Genomic DNA, 18,834 nt, shown 5'->3' with positions numbered 1-18,834 from the left:
GATGGAAATCTCTGGCTTAGTGGTTTGTTTTCATCCCTTCCTGACTAGCCCCAGAAGACTGGGCTGACATTCGATGAATCCTATAGAAGGCGTAACCAACGACAATGATCTCGTTGCGGCTTACGCGAGGTAGAGCTGTCACTTCCCGGGCCCAGTGGCTAAGTCGGAATTGAAGCTCGTTAAGGTGGATGAGAGGCCGCAGAGACATGAAGATCGAGACAAGCTCTAGAGACTATTGCGTTGATGATGGGATGACTGTGGCATGCTGGGTTATCAAGGTGTGCCTGAAGGTTCAGTCAGAGTTTTACCTAATCTTGCTTTGAATCCCTTTTAATGCTTTCGTTGATGAATCCTTTCACTCAGGTGGAGTGAACCGTGAGCCTGGGGGACCGATGTGATGTCGGATGGCAACGCCGGGAGACTCCAGACAAGTACCTGTGGTGCATGGTGTTCATTCTTATACCTCGCACCTGATGCACTTTGCTCTGGCACCAATCAATCCTGCAGATGGCAAAAGATGGCAGTCCCGCGGCGACCACCTTCAAACCTCGAGTCGGTGATGACGAGTTGCAGTTTGAAATTCCCGTCGTCGCAAGGTTCCCATGCCAGCTCTAGGCACATCAAGCGTCCGCGCACGACGTTAGCGCGGAGCTTGTCGAGCTTTTCCCCGCTTTTGTTAGCAGACCGGCCTGCATTGACCGACATACCCTTGCTAGCTTGGCCTGGGGAGCGGGAGAGTGGCAGTAATCCGATAAGGAAGTCTTATCGCTAACAGACGGTACAGACGGTGGGGTGCCGAAATTTTTCTGGATTCCAAGTGCAGTTCGCCTGAACTTTTCCTGTCGACTGCCCTCGTCCTCGATCGCATTCTCTGCTTTTCCCAACTCAAACTGGTCGCATCCATCTTCAGACTTTTTCTACCCAGCCCATTCATCTTCTTTCAATCTTAGAAGTGTATACTTCCGACGACGACTTCGAGTTCCTGTCCCTTTAGTTTTCTTTAAAATCTAGACTTTTTGATACCCCGGCGCAAAGCACCACCCAATCTTCACAATGGCCCCCCTTATGCCTGTCGCCGTTTTTGGCTTGGAGGTTCCTCCTGGCGAGATCCTCATTCCCGCCGCCTCTGAGTTCCCTGCTATCGTAAGTGCACACTTTTCGGAGCCTTTGGCCTCTCGGTCGCAGGCAATGGCGCTCCACTGGACTGGGTTACACGGAGCTAACGACATGAATTCCAGATTCACATCACCATGGCTGCCCTCGATCCCACCAAGGCTCCTGAGGCTGACGGCCAAGGCAACATTCCCGCGCTTCCCCGCTCGACCCTGAAGATCATCAAGGCCACTGGCCACGACCATGACGACGATGATGAGGAGGAGGATGAGTACCTCCAGTCCCTCCTCGGCGGCGGCGACTCTGACGACGAGGCCAACGGTGGTCCCAGCGACCCTTCCAAGTCCAAGAAGGCCAAGCAGGAGGCTGCCATCAAGAAGCTTATGGCTGCTACCCAGGAGGAGTCTGATGAGGAGATGGAGGATGCCAAGCCCAACGGCAAGAAGGGCAAGGGCAAGGGCAAGGCCAGCGAGTCCGACGAGGAGGAGAGCGACGAGGAGAGCGACTGCTGCGGCGATGATGACCTCCAGCTTGAGGACTACGTTGTCTGCACCCTTGACACTGAGCGCGTAAGAAGCCCCTTCCACTCGGTGAACGCATTTTTGAGTTCTTGGAGCTAACCTGATTTTCCATATACAGAACTACCAGCAGCCCATCAACATCACCATCGGCGAGGGCGAGAAGGTCTTTTTCTGCGTCCAGGGTACCCACTCTGTCTATCTCACCGGTAACTTCGTTGTTCCCGAGGATGACGAGGAGGACAGCGAGGATGATGAGGATGAGTCCGACGACGAGGATTACGACTTTCCCCTTGGTGGCGAGGATGACGATTCCGACGATATGAGCGACGAGCTCGACGAGCTCGACGGCACCCCCCGTGTCAAGGAGATCACCTCGGAAGATGAGGAGGAGGAGGCTCCCAAGCTTGTCGACACCAGCAAGAAGGGCAAGAAGCGCCCCGCCGAGGACGATGCCGAGGGTCTCGATGCCATGATCTCCAAGGACGACAAGAAGCTCAGCAAGAAGCAACAGAAGAAGCAGAAGGTTGAGGAGGCCAAGAAGGAGGAGCCTAAGAAGGAGACCAAGTCCGACAAGAAGGTCCAGTTCGCCAAGAATCTCGAGCAGGGCCCTACTGGCCCTGCCAAGGACAAGCTTGAGAACAAGAAGCCTACCTCTACCGTCAAGGTTGTCCAGGGCGTCACCATTGATGACAGGAAGGTTGGTTCCGGCCGTGCCGCCAAGAACGGTGACCGTGTTGGCATGCGCTACATCGGAAAGCTCCAGAACGGCAAGGTCTTCGATTGTAAGTCTCACTTTTCCATATCATCACTCCCACAGTATCGACTAGAGACTAATATTCAATACAGCCAACAAGAAGGGTGCCCCGTTCTCCTTCAAGCTCGGCAAGGGTGAGGTGATCAAGGGTTGGGACATCGGTGTTGCTGGCATGGCTGTTGGTGGTGAGCGTCGTCTCACCATCCCCGCGCACCTTGCCTACGGCAGCCGTGCCCTTCCCGGCATCCCCCCCAACAGCACTTTGATCTTCGACGTCAAGCTCCTTGAGATCAAGTAGATTGTGACCTTTCGAAGCGTGGGGTAGGAAGGCTTTGGCTAGCGTCGCGATTTCTATGGCGGTTGTCATTCACAACCTTTCGTGTTCTATGGCTAGCAAGTCTTGGGATTTCTTTGGTCAGCACATATTTCCTTGCGCTCATGTTGGGTTTGGTCAAGGAAATGGGAATGTCATTTCAACAGCATAATGTCAAAAGTATTGGGTCTGGATTTTTTTTTGTACTTTGGGTTGTACATCGTTCATGGGGCACGATATACTCTATACTGCGTCTATCAATTGCAAAGGCGCAACATTTCTGCGTTACCTACACTCGACTCGGACTCAGCAAACTTGGATGTTTCAAGATGTCGAGGAAAATGTCTTTGATTGACGGACGGTAACAACTTTCAGGAAAGCGTGACAGTTGGCTACAAACACTGAGGCTTTCTTCAGAATCGTAGTCGTACCTGCCCTGTCTGTGCCTCAAGAGGTAAGTGTTGTTGACTTGGGGCAAGGGAGGCGCATCTAATGGGTAGTTCAGGTGATGCATAGGTATGGATGGAGCTGCCTTACTCCGAGTTGTCCTCTCTCTCACTGCACCTTGTCGTATTTCAACACCAAGACAAAATCCATCCACATCTTCCCACCTCCCCGCTCTGTTTCCATCTCTCCCACTAGGTATCATCATTGTATCTTTCAATATCATCATACCCGCCGCGACTCCCGACTGCCGCCAAACTAGGCCTCGTGCGTTACGATCGACCAACTTAGACGCCGTAACGGTTTCTACCATTCAATGGACGGGACCGAGCTTGAGACATGAAGAGGAGCTCTTCTCAGACATCAAGTCATTTGGGTACCACCATCCCGGTTTATCATCCAACTAGGCCTGGCGACTGCTCGCATAGGTCGTCTCTCGCTTCTTCTTCACCCAGTCAAGGTGCCCATCGCCCATCGAGATCTCACTGGCACAGGTCAAGGCTTGGTCTGGCTTTAAAAGCACTCACCCACAACGGTCAGTTGAATGAGAATGTATCATTGCTATCTGTTTGCCCCGATACAGAAGAAAATACTGATCAGTCTCTGAAACAGAAAAAGCAGTCTCCAATAACGAGATTAGGTCACTGACCTTCGACCTATCAAGACCCAGGACGACGACCCTTTCACGGCGCATAGGCAAAATGTCCGGAGCACTTTTTCGTGCAGTAGCAGAACCGACAATCATTCATCGAAAACATTCGAAGGGACGAATCCCAGTAAACCACGCATTCCAATCAGCAGACGACAACAGGACCACTTTGCTACAGTTTCCTCAGTCCCCGCCGGCATCACCAATTACAGGAGACGTGGATACTGAATCCAGCAAGAACAGTTATACGAATAGCAACAGCAACCCAAGTATGTCTCCCGAGATCTCGACCGCTCAGAGCTCCTTAGATTCCAGATTCTATTCATCACCCCCCGGCAATTCTTGCCTTAAAAGTGTTAGTACAAGGGCTTCTGAGAAGAAGCATCTACAACGTCATCAGCACCCTGTCCTGAATTGTGCGCATGCCAACCGCCGCGGCGTCAATACACTCTCTAGTCCTGAAAGCAATCTCACTACGATTCAAGAGACTGCTCTAGATCAAGCGTCTCCTAGCGTACTGACTGTCGAGCGGGCAGCCGCGGCCAAGATTTACCTTGAAACTTACTTCGATGAGCTGCTGAATCCCGGGCCCAGCCCGCGGTCTATCCGTCTTCATTTGCTTGAGACACATCTGATCAACTGCGGTGCGTTGGATGGTAAAGTGAGCCCTTCGGAGATAAAAGCTGTGCGTGCGGATTTTTTCCGTCGAGAAAGCGAGCATCTACGCAAGACTCGCGTACTGAAAGCCCGCAGTACCCTCGCACTCGCAGCGCAACGGGGTGCCCCTGAAGCCAGCCTTGAACAGGATTGGGATGTTTTGAAGATTCTGGGTAAAGGCAGCTTTGGGGTGGTACGACTCGTTCGGGAAAAATCCCAATATCGTGATGAAGGTCCCAATGGCCGCTCTGAAAGTTGGTCCGAAGCTAGCAGTAAGCAGGTATACGCCATGAAGGTTATACGAAAGTCAGACATGCTTCGGACTAGCCAAGAGGGTCATCTGAAAGCCGAAAGGGACTTTCTTGTTGCATCTGAAGGCTCAAAATGGTTTGTGCTTCAAGTAGCATCCTGAAATTTCAGCCGATACTGACTAGGCCGTAGGATTGTACCACTCATCGCAAGCTTCCAGGACGCTGCCAATCTCTATCTTGTCATGGAGTATATGCCGGGTGGTGATTTTCTCGGACTTTTGATTCGGGAGAACATCCTACACGAGTCTGTAGCACGATTCTACGTTGCCGAAATGATACTATGTGTCGAGGCGGCACATGCGCTCAAGATCATTCATCGAGATATCAAGCCGGACAATTTTCTCATCTCTGCCTCAGGTCATCTGAAGATCAGTGACTTCGGGCTGGCATTCGACGGTCACTGGTCGCATGACGCCTCATACTTCAACTGTCACCGATATAGCTTGCTCAACAAGTTGGGCATCCACATCGAGGGTGATGACCAAGACAAGGCCGAAGGTCGCAGTCTGCAGGCCACAATGAAATGGGCAAGCGGTATTATGACGGGGATCGACAAGCACGAGAAAAAAATTACAGATGATGGAGAGCCCCTTCTAAGCTGGCGTAATCGATGCGGCAACCGCACTTCTGCTATGAGTGTTGTCGGCACTAGCCAGTATATGGCGCCAGAAGTCATTGAAGGGAAGAAGTACGATGCTCGGTGTGATTAGTGGAGTATCGGCATTATTCTTTTCGAATGTCTCTACGGTCGTACGCCGTTTATTTCCGATGCCGGTAGACATATGACGAAGCAGAACATTCTCGTAAGTTATTTGGAACCCCCCATATCCTCCGTACAGGTACCCAGCGTGGCAAAGTTGCAATCACTGACTGCATTTCACCTTAAAAGAGATACAAGGAGACATTCCATTTTCCACGTCAACCTGCTGTCTCTGCTAGATGTCAGCAATTGATCACGTCGCTTATAGACAACAGAGAGAACAGGCTCTGCTCTAAACGCTATCGCTTCAAAGATCTCATCAACATGTCTATGACCGCCCAATCAGCCAATCTAGGAACCACAGGAGGACCCAGTATAGGGACGAGTTCTTATGGCCATCACCGGAAGCAGCAGCCCGAGTCGGCAGCTCCACGAGACTTCGCCGGCCGTTATGTATTTCCTTACGATGCTGAAGACATCAAGGCGCACAGGTGGTTCAGGGGAGTTCCTTGGGAAAGGCTGCATGAGATTGATCCCCCATACATACCGCATCTACGAGGCCCTGATGATACTCATTATTTCGACGACGAGGATCCTATCAGCGATTGGAGCAACAGCAGCGAGGAATCAGAGCCTGAGGATCCCTCACCGACAAATCTTAGCTCTCCGGTCATTTCAGACCCATACGGAAGCTCAAGTCCCATCAGTCCAACAACACCCTCTATGCTTGGATCTCTCAAGGACCTTAGTATAGGCAGCCGTCCCCCCAACCCCAAACATAAAACGACTTCTGTGGCTAAGCAAGCTCTTCAAGGCTTCAGACGTGATGTTGAGAAGTGGGCTCTCACGGCCATTGCAACCCCGTATGACAGAAATCGCCTACACAATCTTGACTCGCAAATTGATGAAAGGTTTGCCGATCTGGCTTCGGAAGATCGGGAGATGTTGAAACAGTATGTGCGGGTCTATGGAAAGAAAGATCGAAAGAGGCCCAGGGACAAGCTGTTGAGGGACAAGAACACCAAGGCAGTGGTCATGGATGTGAGGAAGAGGACCGCCTTTATGGGCTACACTTGGCGACGGATGAACCACGACGGTAACGGGGCCGTGAGAAAGGGCTTGGAACGGATTTGGCCCAACGTTGGTTCCTTTGCGAGCGATGGGAATCCCAGGGGCGAAGATGGCACATTCGATGCTGACGGTGTTGCATTTGGCGGTAGCGGTGGTTATACCGAAAGTGTCCATGTGAATCATGTTGGCTATGAGTGGGAAGAGGATCGCGCCGCTGCTGTGAAAGCTTTGCGCAAAGGAAGACTGAGCTGGCTCTAGCTTGGATGACGATTTGTTCAGAAGACTGAGTGATCAGCCGGGGGAGAGTGGGAGATGTAGAGTTGGTGAACGCGAGTATCAGACGCCATGGTAGGTTTTGCTTTTTTAGTAACACTGCGTAACTGAATATCCAATAGAAGTGCGAAGTCAGAGAAATAGAAATACAGAGTATTAGCATTAGTAGTTATTCTAACTTGCTTGCTGGGGAGCCGCTTGCTTTCTGCTCCCCTAGTGATTGACGTTCAATGAAGATGCTCGAACTCATCCATTGGGAGTTGTTGGTAGCCAGCATTGCCGCACCGGCTCAGAAACCGTCACCATTGCTTGCCGGCATCAATATCTTCCCCAGTGCCAGCCTGCTGTACGACAGGCGTCTTGCCCTCCGCCAGCGCCTTGGCCGTCAAAATCTCGAACTCATACTCCTTCAGCGCCCGCAACTCGCTCCTGAAAAACAAAAGCGACATCAGACCGTCTAGCGTACCGCCCACCAAGCCCAGCGTGCTGACGAGCATGAGGATGAAGGCAACAAAGTTGCGTGGGACGAACCATACCGCGATGAGACACCCGATCGAAACTCCCAGCCATGAAAAGAAGTGGTACGCTCGCCACTTGAGCTGCGACTGCTCGCGGGCTACGTACTTGTGGATTAGACTGAGAATTTGGTCGTAGCCGCTGGGCGGTAGGCGAGGTGGTGGGGAGTTGAAGGCAAGGAGCTGTTTTGTGTAGGTGGGGTTGTCGTCGGTGTCGGTGTCGGCATCGGCCTCGGCGATACTGGTACCTTGAGATGATGGTTCCTGGAGGCAGGTGCCCGTTTGAATGAGATGGTTGTCGGCGTCATTAAGGAGGGTGGTGGTTGGTTTGATGGTTTGATGACTGTTGCTAAAAGGGCTGTTGTTGTTGTTTTCATCACGCTGCTGTTTTAAAGGAACAAACTTGAGCGTCGCCTCAACAGCAAAGTGATCACTCAACGAACACCCCAGCTCTGGATGCCGCATCATCATCCCAACCGCCGCACGCTTGACCACCCATCCCCCGCCATTAGCCGCCACGTCCCCAGCCCCAGCAAAGATGTAATCTAGCCGTTTTCCGCGCAGGTCCGGCGTGCTCGGGTCGACAGTCACCACCGGCTTGCCGATACCTAGCCGCTTCTGCTGCTTGGGCAGCCAGCGCCACGTGTTGAACGGCCCGTCGGAGGTGGCGCAGTTCTCGAGGATGTTGAACTCGGCTGTGGGGACGGCCCGCCCCCGAGCCTTTTCAGCATGGTGGTAGGCTGGGCCGACGGAACTGTCAGGATGGAGAACGCGCCAGACGTCCTGCACAGGCGCATGAGAGGTGACGATTTGGTGCTCGAGGGACAGGGGAAGCATGTTAAAATCGCCCAGGCCGAGGACGAGGTGGCCCCGCTCGGCGGCGCCGCGGAGGAGTTTGGAGATCTCCCAGGACTGAGAGGTGCGGTGGCAGATGTATGAGTCTTTGGGGCCGGATTCGTAAGGGGCGTGAGTGTGTGTGTTGAAGACCTCGATAATGTGTTTTGGCCCCGGGCCGTACCGGATCTTTGCACACGCAACGCCCTTTCCAACATACCAGTCGCCGCGCCAAAAAGCTGTGGGTCGTCCGTTTAACGGGTAGCGGAACATGGTGCTCTCCTCAATCGGCCACTTGGACAAGATGGCCAGACCGCCGCCAAAGGCGCCGGCAAAGTAGAACTTGCCATATGGCAGGATGTAGCGGGTTTCGCGCCGGATGGTTAGGTAGTCCTCGTGGCAGAAACACTCCTGAAGCGCAACTATCTGGGGCTGCGGGTCAGCGATGGCGAGCTGGCGGCCGATTTCTGTAAGACGCTCGCGACGAAGCTTGGATATGTATTTCAAGCCCCAGCAGTTGAGCGTCACGATGGAGATTTCGGTGGGCAACTCGGCCATCGTGACTGAGGGTTCGTATGGTTCTTGATGAGCAAAGTCGTCGTCTGATGTGGTTGATGTGTTCTTATCAGTAGAGGAGGTGTCAGATGGCATGTCAAATGAGGAGCCGCAACTTCATCATACGCCCACACGGATGCACCACAAGGAATGAGTGAAAGTCAGCAAAGCTCTTCAATAATGATACAGAGTGTTAGTTAGACTGGACCCGGAAAACAATCAAAGTGCACTCGCCTTCCAAGTTACGGTCACGGCGGCTATCTCTCGATCCTCGAACACGCCCAACTAAACCCTTCTAGGTTTGGCGTACATATTGCCGAGTTGGTGTGGAGGCTCTCCACAATCTTTGAGAGATCAAGACCGGCCCGGGAACTTCAACGACGGCTCCAGCCGACGGATTGACCAATTATGTACACAGATGACCTTATTAGTGTACCTGTGATACGGACTCATGCGTAAAAGAACATCCAGACTTTGGTGGATCTCAGAGCAGAGGACATGAAAGAAACAGAAACTTCGAACTTGCAATCTGGGCAAAGAAACATGCTCCTCTCATCAAGTTGTACCTAGCAAATTTAATAACTTTTCATTCATGGTTATGAATGGTAACAAAGGCCCCGCCGTTGGCTTTGGTTTGCATATGGACTCTGATAACAAGTGAACTTGTGGCCCGCCCCACGCCCCTACACCTCCAAAACAGTCGGGTAAGGTACCTTGGCGTGCGCGCGCATCCACTTCCACTTTCAGCTTTCTTCCACTCTCCGACTGATGCCAACAGAACCCGACAAACGAATCTATAACCACATATTCTATCTTTTACTATTACCTTGGCGTTCCCACGAGCTCAGACTTCCATCATCTATCAATAGCTAGGTCCGCGTCCTTCGCCCTTAGACAGCACGGCATCTTTCCAAGCAAAGCTTCCCCACGACATGCCCAAAGCCCGGGCTTCCCCCGCAGGCACAGCTGCTGAGCCGCCTCACCCCAAACGCCGTAGACTTCCAGACGACGACGCCAATTCGATGCCGCGATATAGTTCACCCGCCGAAGACATGAACCGCGACGAAGACACAACAGAATACCAAGGTCGATCTCGTGCCCACAGGCCGTTGGCGCACCGCGACCGTCTCCCTACAAGCCCAAACCGGACCAGGGATGCAAGCGCAAGTCGAAGCAGAAGCAGAAGTGGGAGGAGTAGAACCAGAAGCACCAGTCCCCGTTCTGACGAAGACGAACAACAACGGCGATACCGCTCCAGGTCATCAACTAGCTCTCGCGAATCGCGGTCCAGAACCTCATCGCGCTCGAGGAGCCGCTCGTACTCGCGCTCTATAACCCGATCCCGATCTCCTCGCTCTCGATCGCGCACGCGGTCACGGTCCCGATCAAGCTCGATACGCGACCGCTCTCGTTCCGAATCGCCTTCTCGCTTCCAAGGCCGCCGTCCCTCCAAGTCACATGCCGAACAGCTTCGACCAAATTATCGACCCCGCTTAGAGCTGAGCGGCCATACTGCTGCCATCAGCCAGGTTCGAATATCCCCAGACGGAAAATGGATCGCCTCCGCCTCCGCCGACGGTAGCGTCAAGATCTGGGACGCCACCACGGGCAACAACCTCGATACCCTCATAGGTCACATGGCCGGAGTCTCATGCCTGGCATGGGCACCGGACAGCAACACTTTGGCTACCGGTTCAGATGACAAGGCCATCCGCCTCTGGGACCGGGTGACCGCCAGTCCCGCCCACGCTTGTGGGGATGAAAGCAACCGTGGCCAAGGACCACGAGAGTACATTAGAGGCGGCAGCCAGCTTGCTAGGACAGCACGCGGAGGTAGAACAGGAATGGGCCCGCTACTGGGACATCACAACTATGTTTACTGCCTCGCCTTTTCGCCAAAAGGGAATATTCTGGCCAGCGGGAGTTATGACGAGGCCGTATTTCTGTGGGATGTGCGAGCTGGTCGGTTGATGCGAAGCTTGCCCGCTCACAGTGACCCAGTGAGCGGCATCGGCTTTTGCTGTGATGGGACACTGGTTGTCAGTTGCTCTACGGATGGACTCATGTATGCTTTCCCCTACCCGAAACAAAAAACAAAAAAAAAAACAGGCTTCATGGTGTATGGTTACTAATTTTTCTGTGTTCACAGTCGCATATGGGATACCTCCACCGGCCAATGTCTCCGAACGCTCGTCCACGAGGACAATCCCGCCGTCACCAATGTTTGTTTCAGCCCGAACGGCCGCTTCGTACTCGCCTTCAACCTCGATAACAGCATTCGTCTTTGGGACTATGTATCCGGAACTGTCAAGAAGACATACCAAGGCCACAAAAACAGCGGCTTTTCGATAGGCGGAGGTTTTGGCGTGGTGATCGACAACAAGGATACACAGGATGACTACCGGCATGGTAATATGGGCAAGCCATTTGTCGTGTCAGCCAGTGAAGACGGAGATATTGTAATGTGGGATGTGGTGACCAAGCAAATCGTACAGCGTATCGAGAAGGCCCACGAGGGGGTCTGTTTCTGGGTGGATGTCAACGGCGACACCATGGTGAGTTCTGGGCAGGATTGCACCATCAAGGTTTACAAGAATGTGCGGAGGAAAAAGCATGACCGCCGATTAAAATTTGACAAGCCGAACGGCATCAGCGCGATCGATGGGACAAATGGTCATGGCAATGGCAGAGGAATTGAGATCAACGAGGCCATGGGTGACGATGACCTATAGCATCGCGCACAGGTTGACTGATACCTGACCACTGTTTCAAGGAAAGTAAGAGCACACTCAAAACCAGATACCCCATTTACCTAGCTTTATTCCATGATTCGAACGCTGCTAAGGGTTGAATGCAGGGATAGATATGTCTTTGAAACTTTTTTACGTTGTTTTGGTGACTATCTTGATTCGTATCTTTACCTGCCTGTCTATGAACAGAGGACACGCCTACTCGAAGCAGGTGCGGATTGTCATGTGATGCTCAGAGACAGCAAGTCCAAATGGCAGGTCCCGACAAACCGTCGTAGGAACACCCCATACCCGAGGAGATAGGCATACGTACAGACAGTGATCAACCACCATTGTTGCCTCTACCTGCTAACCGCTCAGTGTCCGGAGGCATGGCGCCATGTCTGTCGCGTCATCTATGGCCTCAGATGAGAGTGGGCGGAGAGTGGGCGAATTGAGTCTGCTGTAGCAGGAATAAACCCGCAAGAGTCTCGACACAAGCAGCCCTCAGATGCTGGCTTTCTCAGACTCAATGACATCCACATCCATCTCCTCCTGCACCTCCAACACCAACGACAGGCTGTCCATGAAGGAATTCACGGCAACGCGGAGCATGCGGTTTGTGGTCGCCTTGTAGTCGACTTGCAGGACCGTCTCCCCAGCGTCTTCGCTGCCAGGAGACGCAACGGTCGAGAGTTCCCGCTTCACGAGGCCGGAGAGCTCCTTGTCCACTCTCAAAGCCTGGAGGGCAACAGAAGCTAACCGAGCATCAGGGAAGGGCACTCGAAGTGTTCTTGTCGGTTGCTGTGTTAGTGTCGATTATCTTGAAAGGTATGCAGAGTTTGAGTGAAGCAAGGATGTGACGATAATGTTATGAGACGAATGGTACAAACTGAAAAATTGAAATAAAATAAAAATAAAAATAAAATGTGAATAGAAAATTAGATAAACGCTCAAAACAGATCAAGCAAGGAATGAGATAACAATCTAAAACCAATGACCTACAGCGAGCAGGGGAAGTTATCGTCGGTTGCCATGGTTGCGGTCTTTAATAACCCCGTAGTAAACACTTGCAAAAAATATGTTGTCGCGAACCAAAGGGTTTCAAACTGGCACTCGTTTAACGGTTGTCAGGGGAGTTTGTGTGGTAAGCGCTACCCGATGACGAATGTCGAATTCCAACCGCCGCGAGTGTGCCTGGGCTGTGATGACCGATAACAGGCCCTTGTAGGGAACTCTGTAGGAACCTCAAACTGTATCTCACACTGGCAATTCCGCAGTGATGTTACTATCGTCCACAGTTATCGCAAGGTCGTAGGCGGCAGGCTGGCTGAGTGAACAGGGAGCGAATTTCGATATTCGGTTGTTGCCGTGTGCTGGGCGCAAAGGCATCATGGCGGCTTTACAGAAAAAGGACAAGCTCCGGCAACACCTCCCTCTCTACCTCAGCTGGAAAGTGGAGCTCTGGGGGGGATCTCCCGTCAGAGCGAAGTGATTGGATGTTACTGGTCCAGGCGCGACTGCGGATGCCAAGAGAGAAGGTTGTCAGGACAACGGCGGGTGAGATGGAGCTTTAAACGCGCTTATTGGGCGGTGAATTGTTTTGGAAGATACCAAGCCCCCCGAATTCTTCGCTGGCCCACGCTAAACCCCGGGCGCAGGCAGAGCGGTCGGGCAAGATCAGTTGCGACTTCGAGGCGGTCTCTGCATGGAAGGTGAGGTGAAGGTCTCGCTATTCTCCAGTTCGCCAGGGTCCCTGCCAATGACAATACACACACGACATACAACCTTGCCAGCAAAAACACCGCTCTTGGTAAGTACCGGTAAAGGCCGTACCTGCTACAAAACCTGTTCTCCGCAACCAGCTCATACCCACCGGTCTTTTCTGACCTCCTCTCGCACATCATCATCGAGTTGCCCACTCCTTTGTTTCTTCAATTCTCCTGCCTCCGGTGCCTTCGTTCTTTACAAGAATTGCATTCTCGCAGCCGGTGTCCTCTTGTCCTTCTTTGGAGGCTTTAGCTCTTGCTTTTGGCCCTTTCATCCCACCCCGCACCTGCAGTGCAGTACACAGTCCCTTGCCTCGCGGTATACCTACCTAGCCCAGCTTGGCTGCTTGGTTTTCCCTTGTTGGCACACAATCGCTCGCAAACGATCTGCGATCTCGACCTCACCTTCTTCCCGTCAATCAATCCGACCATAATTTTGGCCGACCTAAAGTGCAGCCCTCAAACGACAAAACATCGAATTGGAGTTTAACATCCTTCGCTCCCGCCGCCCTATAGCTCACTGCATTGCACAGCATCACTAAGTATCCCCGTACATGCCCGCGCCTGCGCATTGTCGCAACGCCAATCGCTCTCTCGACATAAACAGTCGACTTTGAGCCTCCCAGGCCACGACGCCATGGCTCCTTCCTCCAGACACTCCAGCAATCTGGGGCAAATCATCGAGTACATTCCCGGTACGTGTAAATTATTTGTGCGCCGCTCCGGTCCTCTTAGTCGAAGTTACACTTTTTTGTCTTGCTTCTGGCTCCGTTGTCCGAAAACTCCATGTTTATGATCCACCCGCATCCCATGTTCACCGCTCCGCAACGGAGCTGCCCGTCCCAATATGTGCACCTTTGAATATCCTCTACAATATCAGCAATTGCCTTACAGTATACTAACCTTTACAGACCGATTGTACCTCGCATCTTACTCTGAACCTCCTACCGAGCATACCTTGTTTCCCTACCCAGATCCTGAACCACGGTCCCCGCGCAAGCGCTCTCAACGAACAATCGACCAGGTCGCGGAGCGTAAGAAGCCATACTACTTCACTGTCGACGATACTCTTCTATATAATGCCTTCCACCACGATTTTGGCCCGTTCCACATCGGCCACCTTTACCGCTTCGCCCTGCAGTTCCACGAAATTCTTGGGGCCAAGGAAAACAAAGACAGGCCGGTAGTGTTCTGGAGCAGGGCCGACCCACGCAGTAGGTCACCTAAGTCCGCCTCCTCGAGATTAGCAATGATCGCTGACCAATGTTACCTCAGGTCGTGCCAATGCCTCTTGTCTACTAGCTTGCTACATGGTTTTGATCCAATCGTGGCCTCCGCATCTGGCTCTGGCGCCGGTCGCCCAGGTCGACCCCCCTCTAATGCCGTTCAGAGACGCCGGCTACAGCCAGGCCGACTACGGCATCACGGTTCAGGACGTTGTGTACGGCGTTTGGAAGGCCAAGGAGGAAGGCTGCTGCGTGTTGGAGACATTCGACCTTGACGAGTACGAAAAGTTTGAGAGAGTTGAGCACGGCGACTTCAACTGGATTACACCCAACTTCCTGGCATTTGCCTCTCCTCAGCATACCCCGGTTGCTCCCACCCCCGAGGGGACCGAGCAGTGGTCACTTCTGCCAAAGACCCTAGCCGCCGTCGACGCACATCCTACGCTGCCGCAGCCCTTCAAAAATGTTCTCAGGCATTTCTCGGAGCGAGACATCGGCCTTGTCGTCAGGCTGAACTCGCAGCTCTACAATCCCTCGTACTTCGAAGCCCTAGGAATCAACCACATCGACATGATCTTTGAGGACGGAACATGTCCTACCCTTTCGACCGTACGGAAATTCATCCGCATGGCCCATGAAACCATCTCTAGGAAGAAGGGCATTGCTGTTCATTGCAAAGCTGGTCTCGGCCGAACAGGCTGCCTCATCGGCGCCTACCTGATCTACCGACATGGATTTACAGCAAACGAGGTCATTGCCTACATGCGCTTCATGCGCCCAGGCATGGTCGTAGGGCCTCAGCAGCATTGGTTACATCTGAACCAGGGCATCTTCCGGGAGTGGTGGATCGAGGAGCGGGTTGAGCGGAGGCTGCGCAAAGAAATCGCAGCCGCCGCCGCCGCCGCCGCTCAGGCTAACGGGACAGCGCATCCCAGCACCCCTATCCGTGCCGTGTCGAAGACGAGTCTTGGTCGTAGCTCTAGCAAAAATGGCGTGTCCACACCCTCTAACAGAGGATCAGTTCGGACACCGCTAGGCGAGATCGATCGGGACTCGGCGCGTGACAATCATATCGGCGTACAAGAGGATTACCTCCCCGCACCTACGCCAGGACAGCCAAGGAAGACGCAGCGGGGCGCAGTAGATCGCCAGAAAGGATATGGCCGGGGACCTATTCAGACCACTGTGGAGGAAGAACCCGTTCCCATGACAGAAGTGACAACCGAGGTGATTACAGTTCACAAGAGCTCCAGAGGGCCGAGTTCAGAGGAGGAATGGAATCTTCGAAGATCTCGGCGAAGACAGTCTGCCGCTCCAACTTCACCAGGACAACCCCCCGAACGGTCTGTCACCCACCAAACCGCTACCACGAAAACGACTGTTTATCAAGTCATGGATAATGATGCATCGAACGATATCGAGAACATTGGTACTGCCGCAGCACGAATCAAGGCCCACGACCACGCTCCACGCACTAGTTCCGCGTCTGGAGTTTTGACCAAGATACGAGGCAACACTAGTGCGAAACGCCATCCACCTGGGAGCGTCAGAGAAGCTGGTGTTCGAAAGACGAGTGGACGAGTTGGGAGTATAGGGAACTCGACAACCAGTCCGGCCGCTGTATCGGCAATGCGTAAAATAAGTGGGATGTGACCCCATTCTCATGAGTCAAGAGACTATACTTCACTTGATGAGTTACAAACGAAAGCTCCGATTCACTGGCTTCATGATTCATTTGAGATACAAAAAGAAAAGGTGCGTTCAAGAGCATAGGGTTATGCTTTTGGGAGTCTTGGGTTTCTCAGTGGCAGCAAGCAAACTTGGAGCATTCAGCGAGCGAGATGCAGCATACTGTTTTCACCATCACGTTTGCATGATCAGCACTTCATTTTTTTCACGCATGACGGCCTCTCTGGCATAGAGGTTTTGTCTTTGGAGGCGTTTTCTTCTGGTTTGCAAGGTCATACTTGGGTTGTGAAGGATACTACGATATATATCGCATGGGTATGAGCATGGAAATGAGGGCGAGGAGACAAAGGTGATTTCCTTTTTTTTTTCTAAGCCGGGTCGTATCCTGGCATGACTTCTCTGGTGCACTTGGGATTTGGACTACTTTTTCGATTCGTCGTCGATGGATGATGAAGTTTCTGTGTTCGAGTACTGCTGTACGGAGTCATGGATAAGATCAGATCGGTTAGACGCCTGGCACTCGAACAATATCACGGCTTTTCAGTTGCAATTCTGGCTTCCAGTGAAATCCGAGCCTGATGATACTTAGGTTGATGTTCACTCCCAGCCATCATTGCAGTGCAGCACCATGGTCCCGACTAAGTACTCTTCCCCCTCTCCTTACTGTGCAGAATAGCCGAGAAGCCCCATGCCGCCTCCGGAGATGTCGTCCTCAGCTGGAGATCCTTATCCAGGGTCGGAAGTCTGCGGCGAGTGACCTTCTGACCCGTGCAGTCAGGTGAGTGTACTGCATACAATATTGAGTCCAGTTCTCCACGCGCGGTCTACGGTAGCTGTCTCACGAAGGACAACTGAAGAAGGCGATGGTGATAAATGGGGTAGCGATTTTTCGGTTGCATGCCCGCAGCGTACCTCCACAATACATGTTAGCTCTACTTATGGTTGCCGGACGGTCAGGGTAAGGATAGGTAAGTACTATTGACATCATCATCTCAGCAACCCCAAATCCCCCAGGCACTGCAGCATCAAGCGACGGAATACTGAATTGGTAGGAGCTTTTCCATGACATCCATGAGTGCACACCTGCACCGGAGAATCAACAGCTAAGCCCAGCTCCTTTCGAGTCGGAGCCGAGGAGTGCATCGCGGCTCCCTTTGCCTCCTCCCACCCCAGACTACTGCACGCCAATCCCGCTAACCCAGGGCTGCAAGTCTGTATGGGTAGTAGGACTGAGACCTTGTAATCTTCAGTTTCTCTCAGAAACTGTTGTGAGCTATCAACGGTGGAGCAAACGGTTTATTCCCTGCAACGATCGTTACTTCCTAACCGTCGAGCAACCACTCGACAACTGTGAGTCCAGTTCCCACATGGTATTATCCCAGCTAGTATTAGAGTTCGTTAGGGAAGGAACGAAGGAGCAAAGATCCAGAAAACCTGAAGCAGATGTACATCTGTTAGTGAGACTCGACCTTAATTATGTAAAATTTCATCGCTCTACTACCCCTTCTAACAGATATCCCTCCGGTGCAGTGTACTTACATTGCGTGCACTCATGGTCATCGGAATGATGAAGAAGTTCCTGCCACTTTGGTATTCGGGCAAGTTCCCTCTTCTGAGTTGTCACGCTAAGAAGGACGGCGGATGACAGAGATACCGTGACCATAATGCAAGTGACATGAATCTGCGGATTCAGTTGATACATGAGGTTGCCTCTCAAAAGATTTTCTCCTGTCTTGCAAGCCTCCGACGGAGCTCGAGTGCTTGGCGATTCCGTCTCCCCCGTGAACTACGAGCTGTAACTACTAGCTCTGTTTGCCTGTATGGCTTTTCTTATGCGTGCATCTATGGTTTTTACTTTTTCTTTTTTTAAGCAAAAGAGGTAAGGCGCATTCTGCTAAAGAGCGAGAAGCATGCTACCGACCTGCGTGGCGTGTAATAGTAGTCTGTATAAGAACGAAGTATGTGTGTAGCGCGGACAACTGGGAAAGAGATTGAGTGATAACCTCTGCCTCAAGTTGCAGCATGTAGTCATCCACACAAGCATCATGTCCATGAAGCGGGCTTCATGTTGAGCGTCAGGGACCGGATCTATCTAATTTGCCACGACGTGCGTAGTAGTATTTCTACGTAAAGGTGTTTCCATGTTTGAGAGTCGCGGCATACATCGGCCCTCAGTACTCGATCCTAGAGGGCGAAAAAAGAAATAGACCTGTCCCTCTTTATTAACTGAAAGACAGACACTTGATTCACTCAACATAAAACGCATCGAGCCTCGCCATCCGCCCGCCGCAGCTGGTCTTCAGCGGGAGCTTTCTTCATCAAAGACAGGATACAGCTATGTACGCGGGAATCGACGAAGACTGCACTGTACGTAACTTGACCAAGACTGGAGACAAAAAAATAAACGGGGCAGTTTCCCACGTATGTAACCCTCGTGAGCCATGTGTGAACCGTCAACGTGTCAGAAAATCCGGCCACCGGAGAGCCGAATACTTGCATCAATGGTTAATGCACCTGAGTTGCGTTCGCCTGGAGTTCCTTGCCTAGCCGAGGTATTATTCGTTCTGCATGTAGCTGCTGTTCTCCAGATTACCCTAACCAAGTGCTGCGACATACAATGGACCACTGCAATAAGAAGCTCAGAAAATGTTGAAGTCCTTACTGTGATAATTACTACTACTATACTGCGATAGGCCCTGTGGTCTTTTGCT

The 18,834-nt window shown here is 52.3% G+C and overlaps 7 protein-coding genes across 7 annotated transcripts; 4 read left to right on the top strand and 3 right to left on the bottom strand.

Moving 5' to 3' along the window:
* Positions 1-1,037: 1,037 nt before the first annotated feature.
* Positions 1,038-2,995, top strand: NEUTE1DRAFT_126050 (uncharacterized protein; the record flags this gene model as incomplete). Its single annotated transcript, XM_009857909.1, has 4 exons — positions 1,038-1,143; positions 1,239-1,682; positions 1,753-2,416; positions 2,481-2,995. The coding sequence occupies 4 exons, from the start codon at positions 1,054-1,056 to the stop codon at positions 2,684-2,686; spliced, it is 1,404 nt and encodes a 467-aa protein (XP_009856211.1).
* A 1,958-nt stretch (positions 2,996-4,953) lies between these two features.
* On the top strand, positions 4,954-6,831 carry NEUTE1DRAFT_126049 (uncharacterized protein; the record flags this gene model as incomplete). Its single annotated transcript, XM_009857908.1, has 2 exons — positions 4,954-5,462; positions 5,738-6,831. 2 exons carry the CDS (start codon positions 4,954-4,956, stop codon positions 6,789-6,791), a joined length of 1,563 nt encoding a protein of 520 aa, XP_009856210.1.
* A 118-nt stretch (positions 6,832-6,949) lies between these two features.
* On the bottom strand, positions 6,950-8,716 carry NEUTE1DRAFT_72320 (uncharacterized protein; the record flags this gene model as incomplete). The annotated part of the gene is made up of 1 exon (XM_009857907.1): positions 6,950-8,716. The coding sequence occupies one exon, from the start codon at positions 8,711-8,713 to the stop codon at positions 7,106-7,108; it is 1,608 nt and encodes a 535-aa protein (XP_009856209.1).
* A 1,046-nt stretch (positions 8,717-9,762) lies between these two features.
* NEUTE1DRAFT_72317 (uncharacterized protein) lies at positions 9,763-11,464 on the top strand (the record flags this gene model as incomplete). The annotated part of the gene is made up of 2 exons (XM_009857906.1): positions 9,763-10,775; positions 10,860-11,464. 2 exons carry the CDS (start codon positions 9,763-9,765, stop codon positions 11,440-11,442), a joined length of 1,596 nt encoding a protein of 531 aa, XP_009856208.1.
* Positions 11,465-11,946: 482 nt separating this feature from the next.
* On the bottom strand, positions 11,947-12,476 carry NEUTE1DRAFT_105548 (uncharacterized protein; the record flags this gene model as incomplete). Its single annotated transcript, XM_009857905.1, has 2 exons — positions 11,947-12,232; positions 12,445-12,476. 2 exons carry the CDS (start codon positions 12,474-12,476, stop codon positions 11,947-11,949), a joined length of 318 nt encoding a protein of 105 aa, XP_009856207.1.
* Positions 12,477-13,367: 891 nt separating this feature from the next.
* NEUTE1DRAFT_118840 (uncharacterized protein) lies at positions 13,368-13,705 on the bottom strand (the record flags this gene model as incomplete). Its single annotated transcript, XM_009857904.1, has 1 exon — positions 13,368-13,705. The coding sequence occupies one exon, from the start codon at positions 13,638-13,640 to the stop codon at positions 13,458-13,460; it is 183 nt and encodes a 60-aa protein (XP_009856206.1).
* Positions 13,706-13,845: 140 nt separating this feature from the next.
* On the top strand, positions 13,846-16,670 carry NEUTE1DRAFT_133197 (tyrosine-protein phosphatase CDC14; the record flags this gene model as incomplete). The annotated part of the gene is made up of 3 exons (XM_009857903.1): positions 13,846-13,903; positions 14,120-14,422; positions 14,484-16,670. 3 exons carry the CDS (start codon positions 13,846-13,848, stop codon positions 16,085-16,087), a joined length of 1,965 nt encoding a protein of 654 aa, XP_009856205.1.
* Positions 16,671-18,834: the final 2,164 nt, after the last annotated feature.

Source organism: Neurospora tetrasperma (genome assembly GCF_000213175.1).
Source record: "Neurospora tetrasperma FGSC 2508 unplaced genomic scaffold NEUTE1scaffold_81, whole genome shotgun sequence".
Taxonomy (NCBI): Eukaryota; Fungi; Ascomycota; class Sordariomycetes; order Sordariales; family Sordariaceae; genus Neurospora; species Neurospora tetrasperma.
Note: the sequence above shows the minus strand (reverse complement) of the source record. Positions and strands in the feature narration are given on the sequence as shown.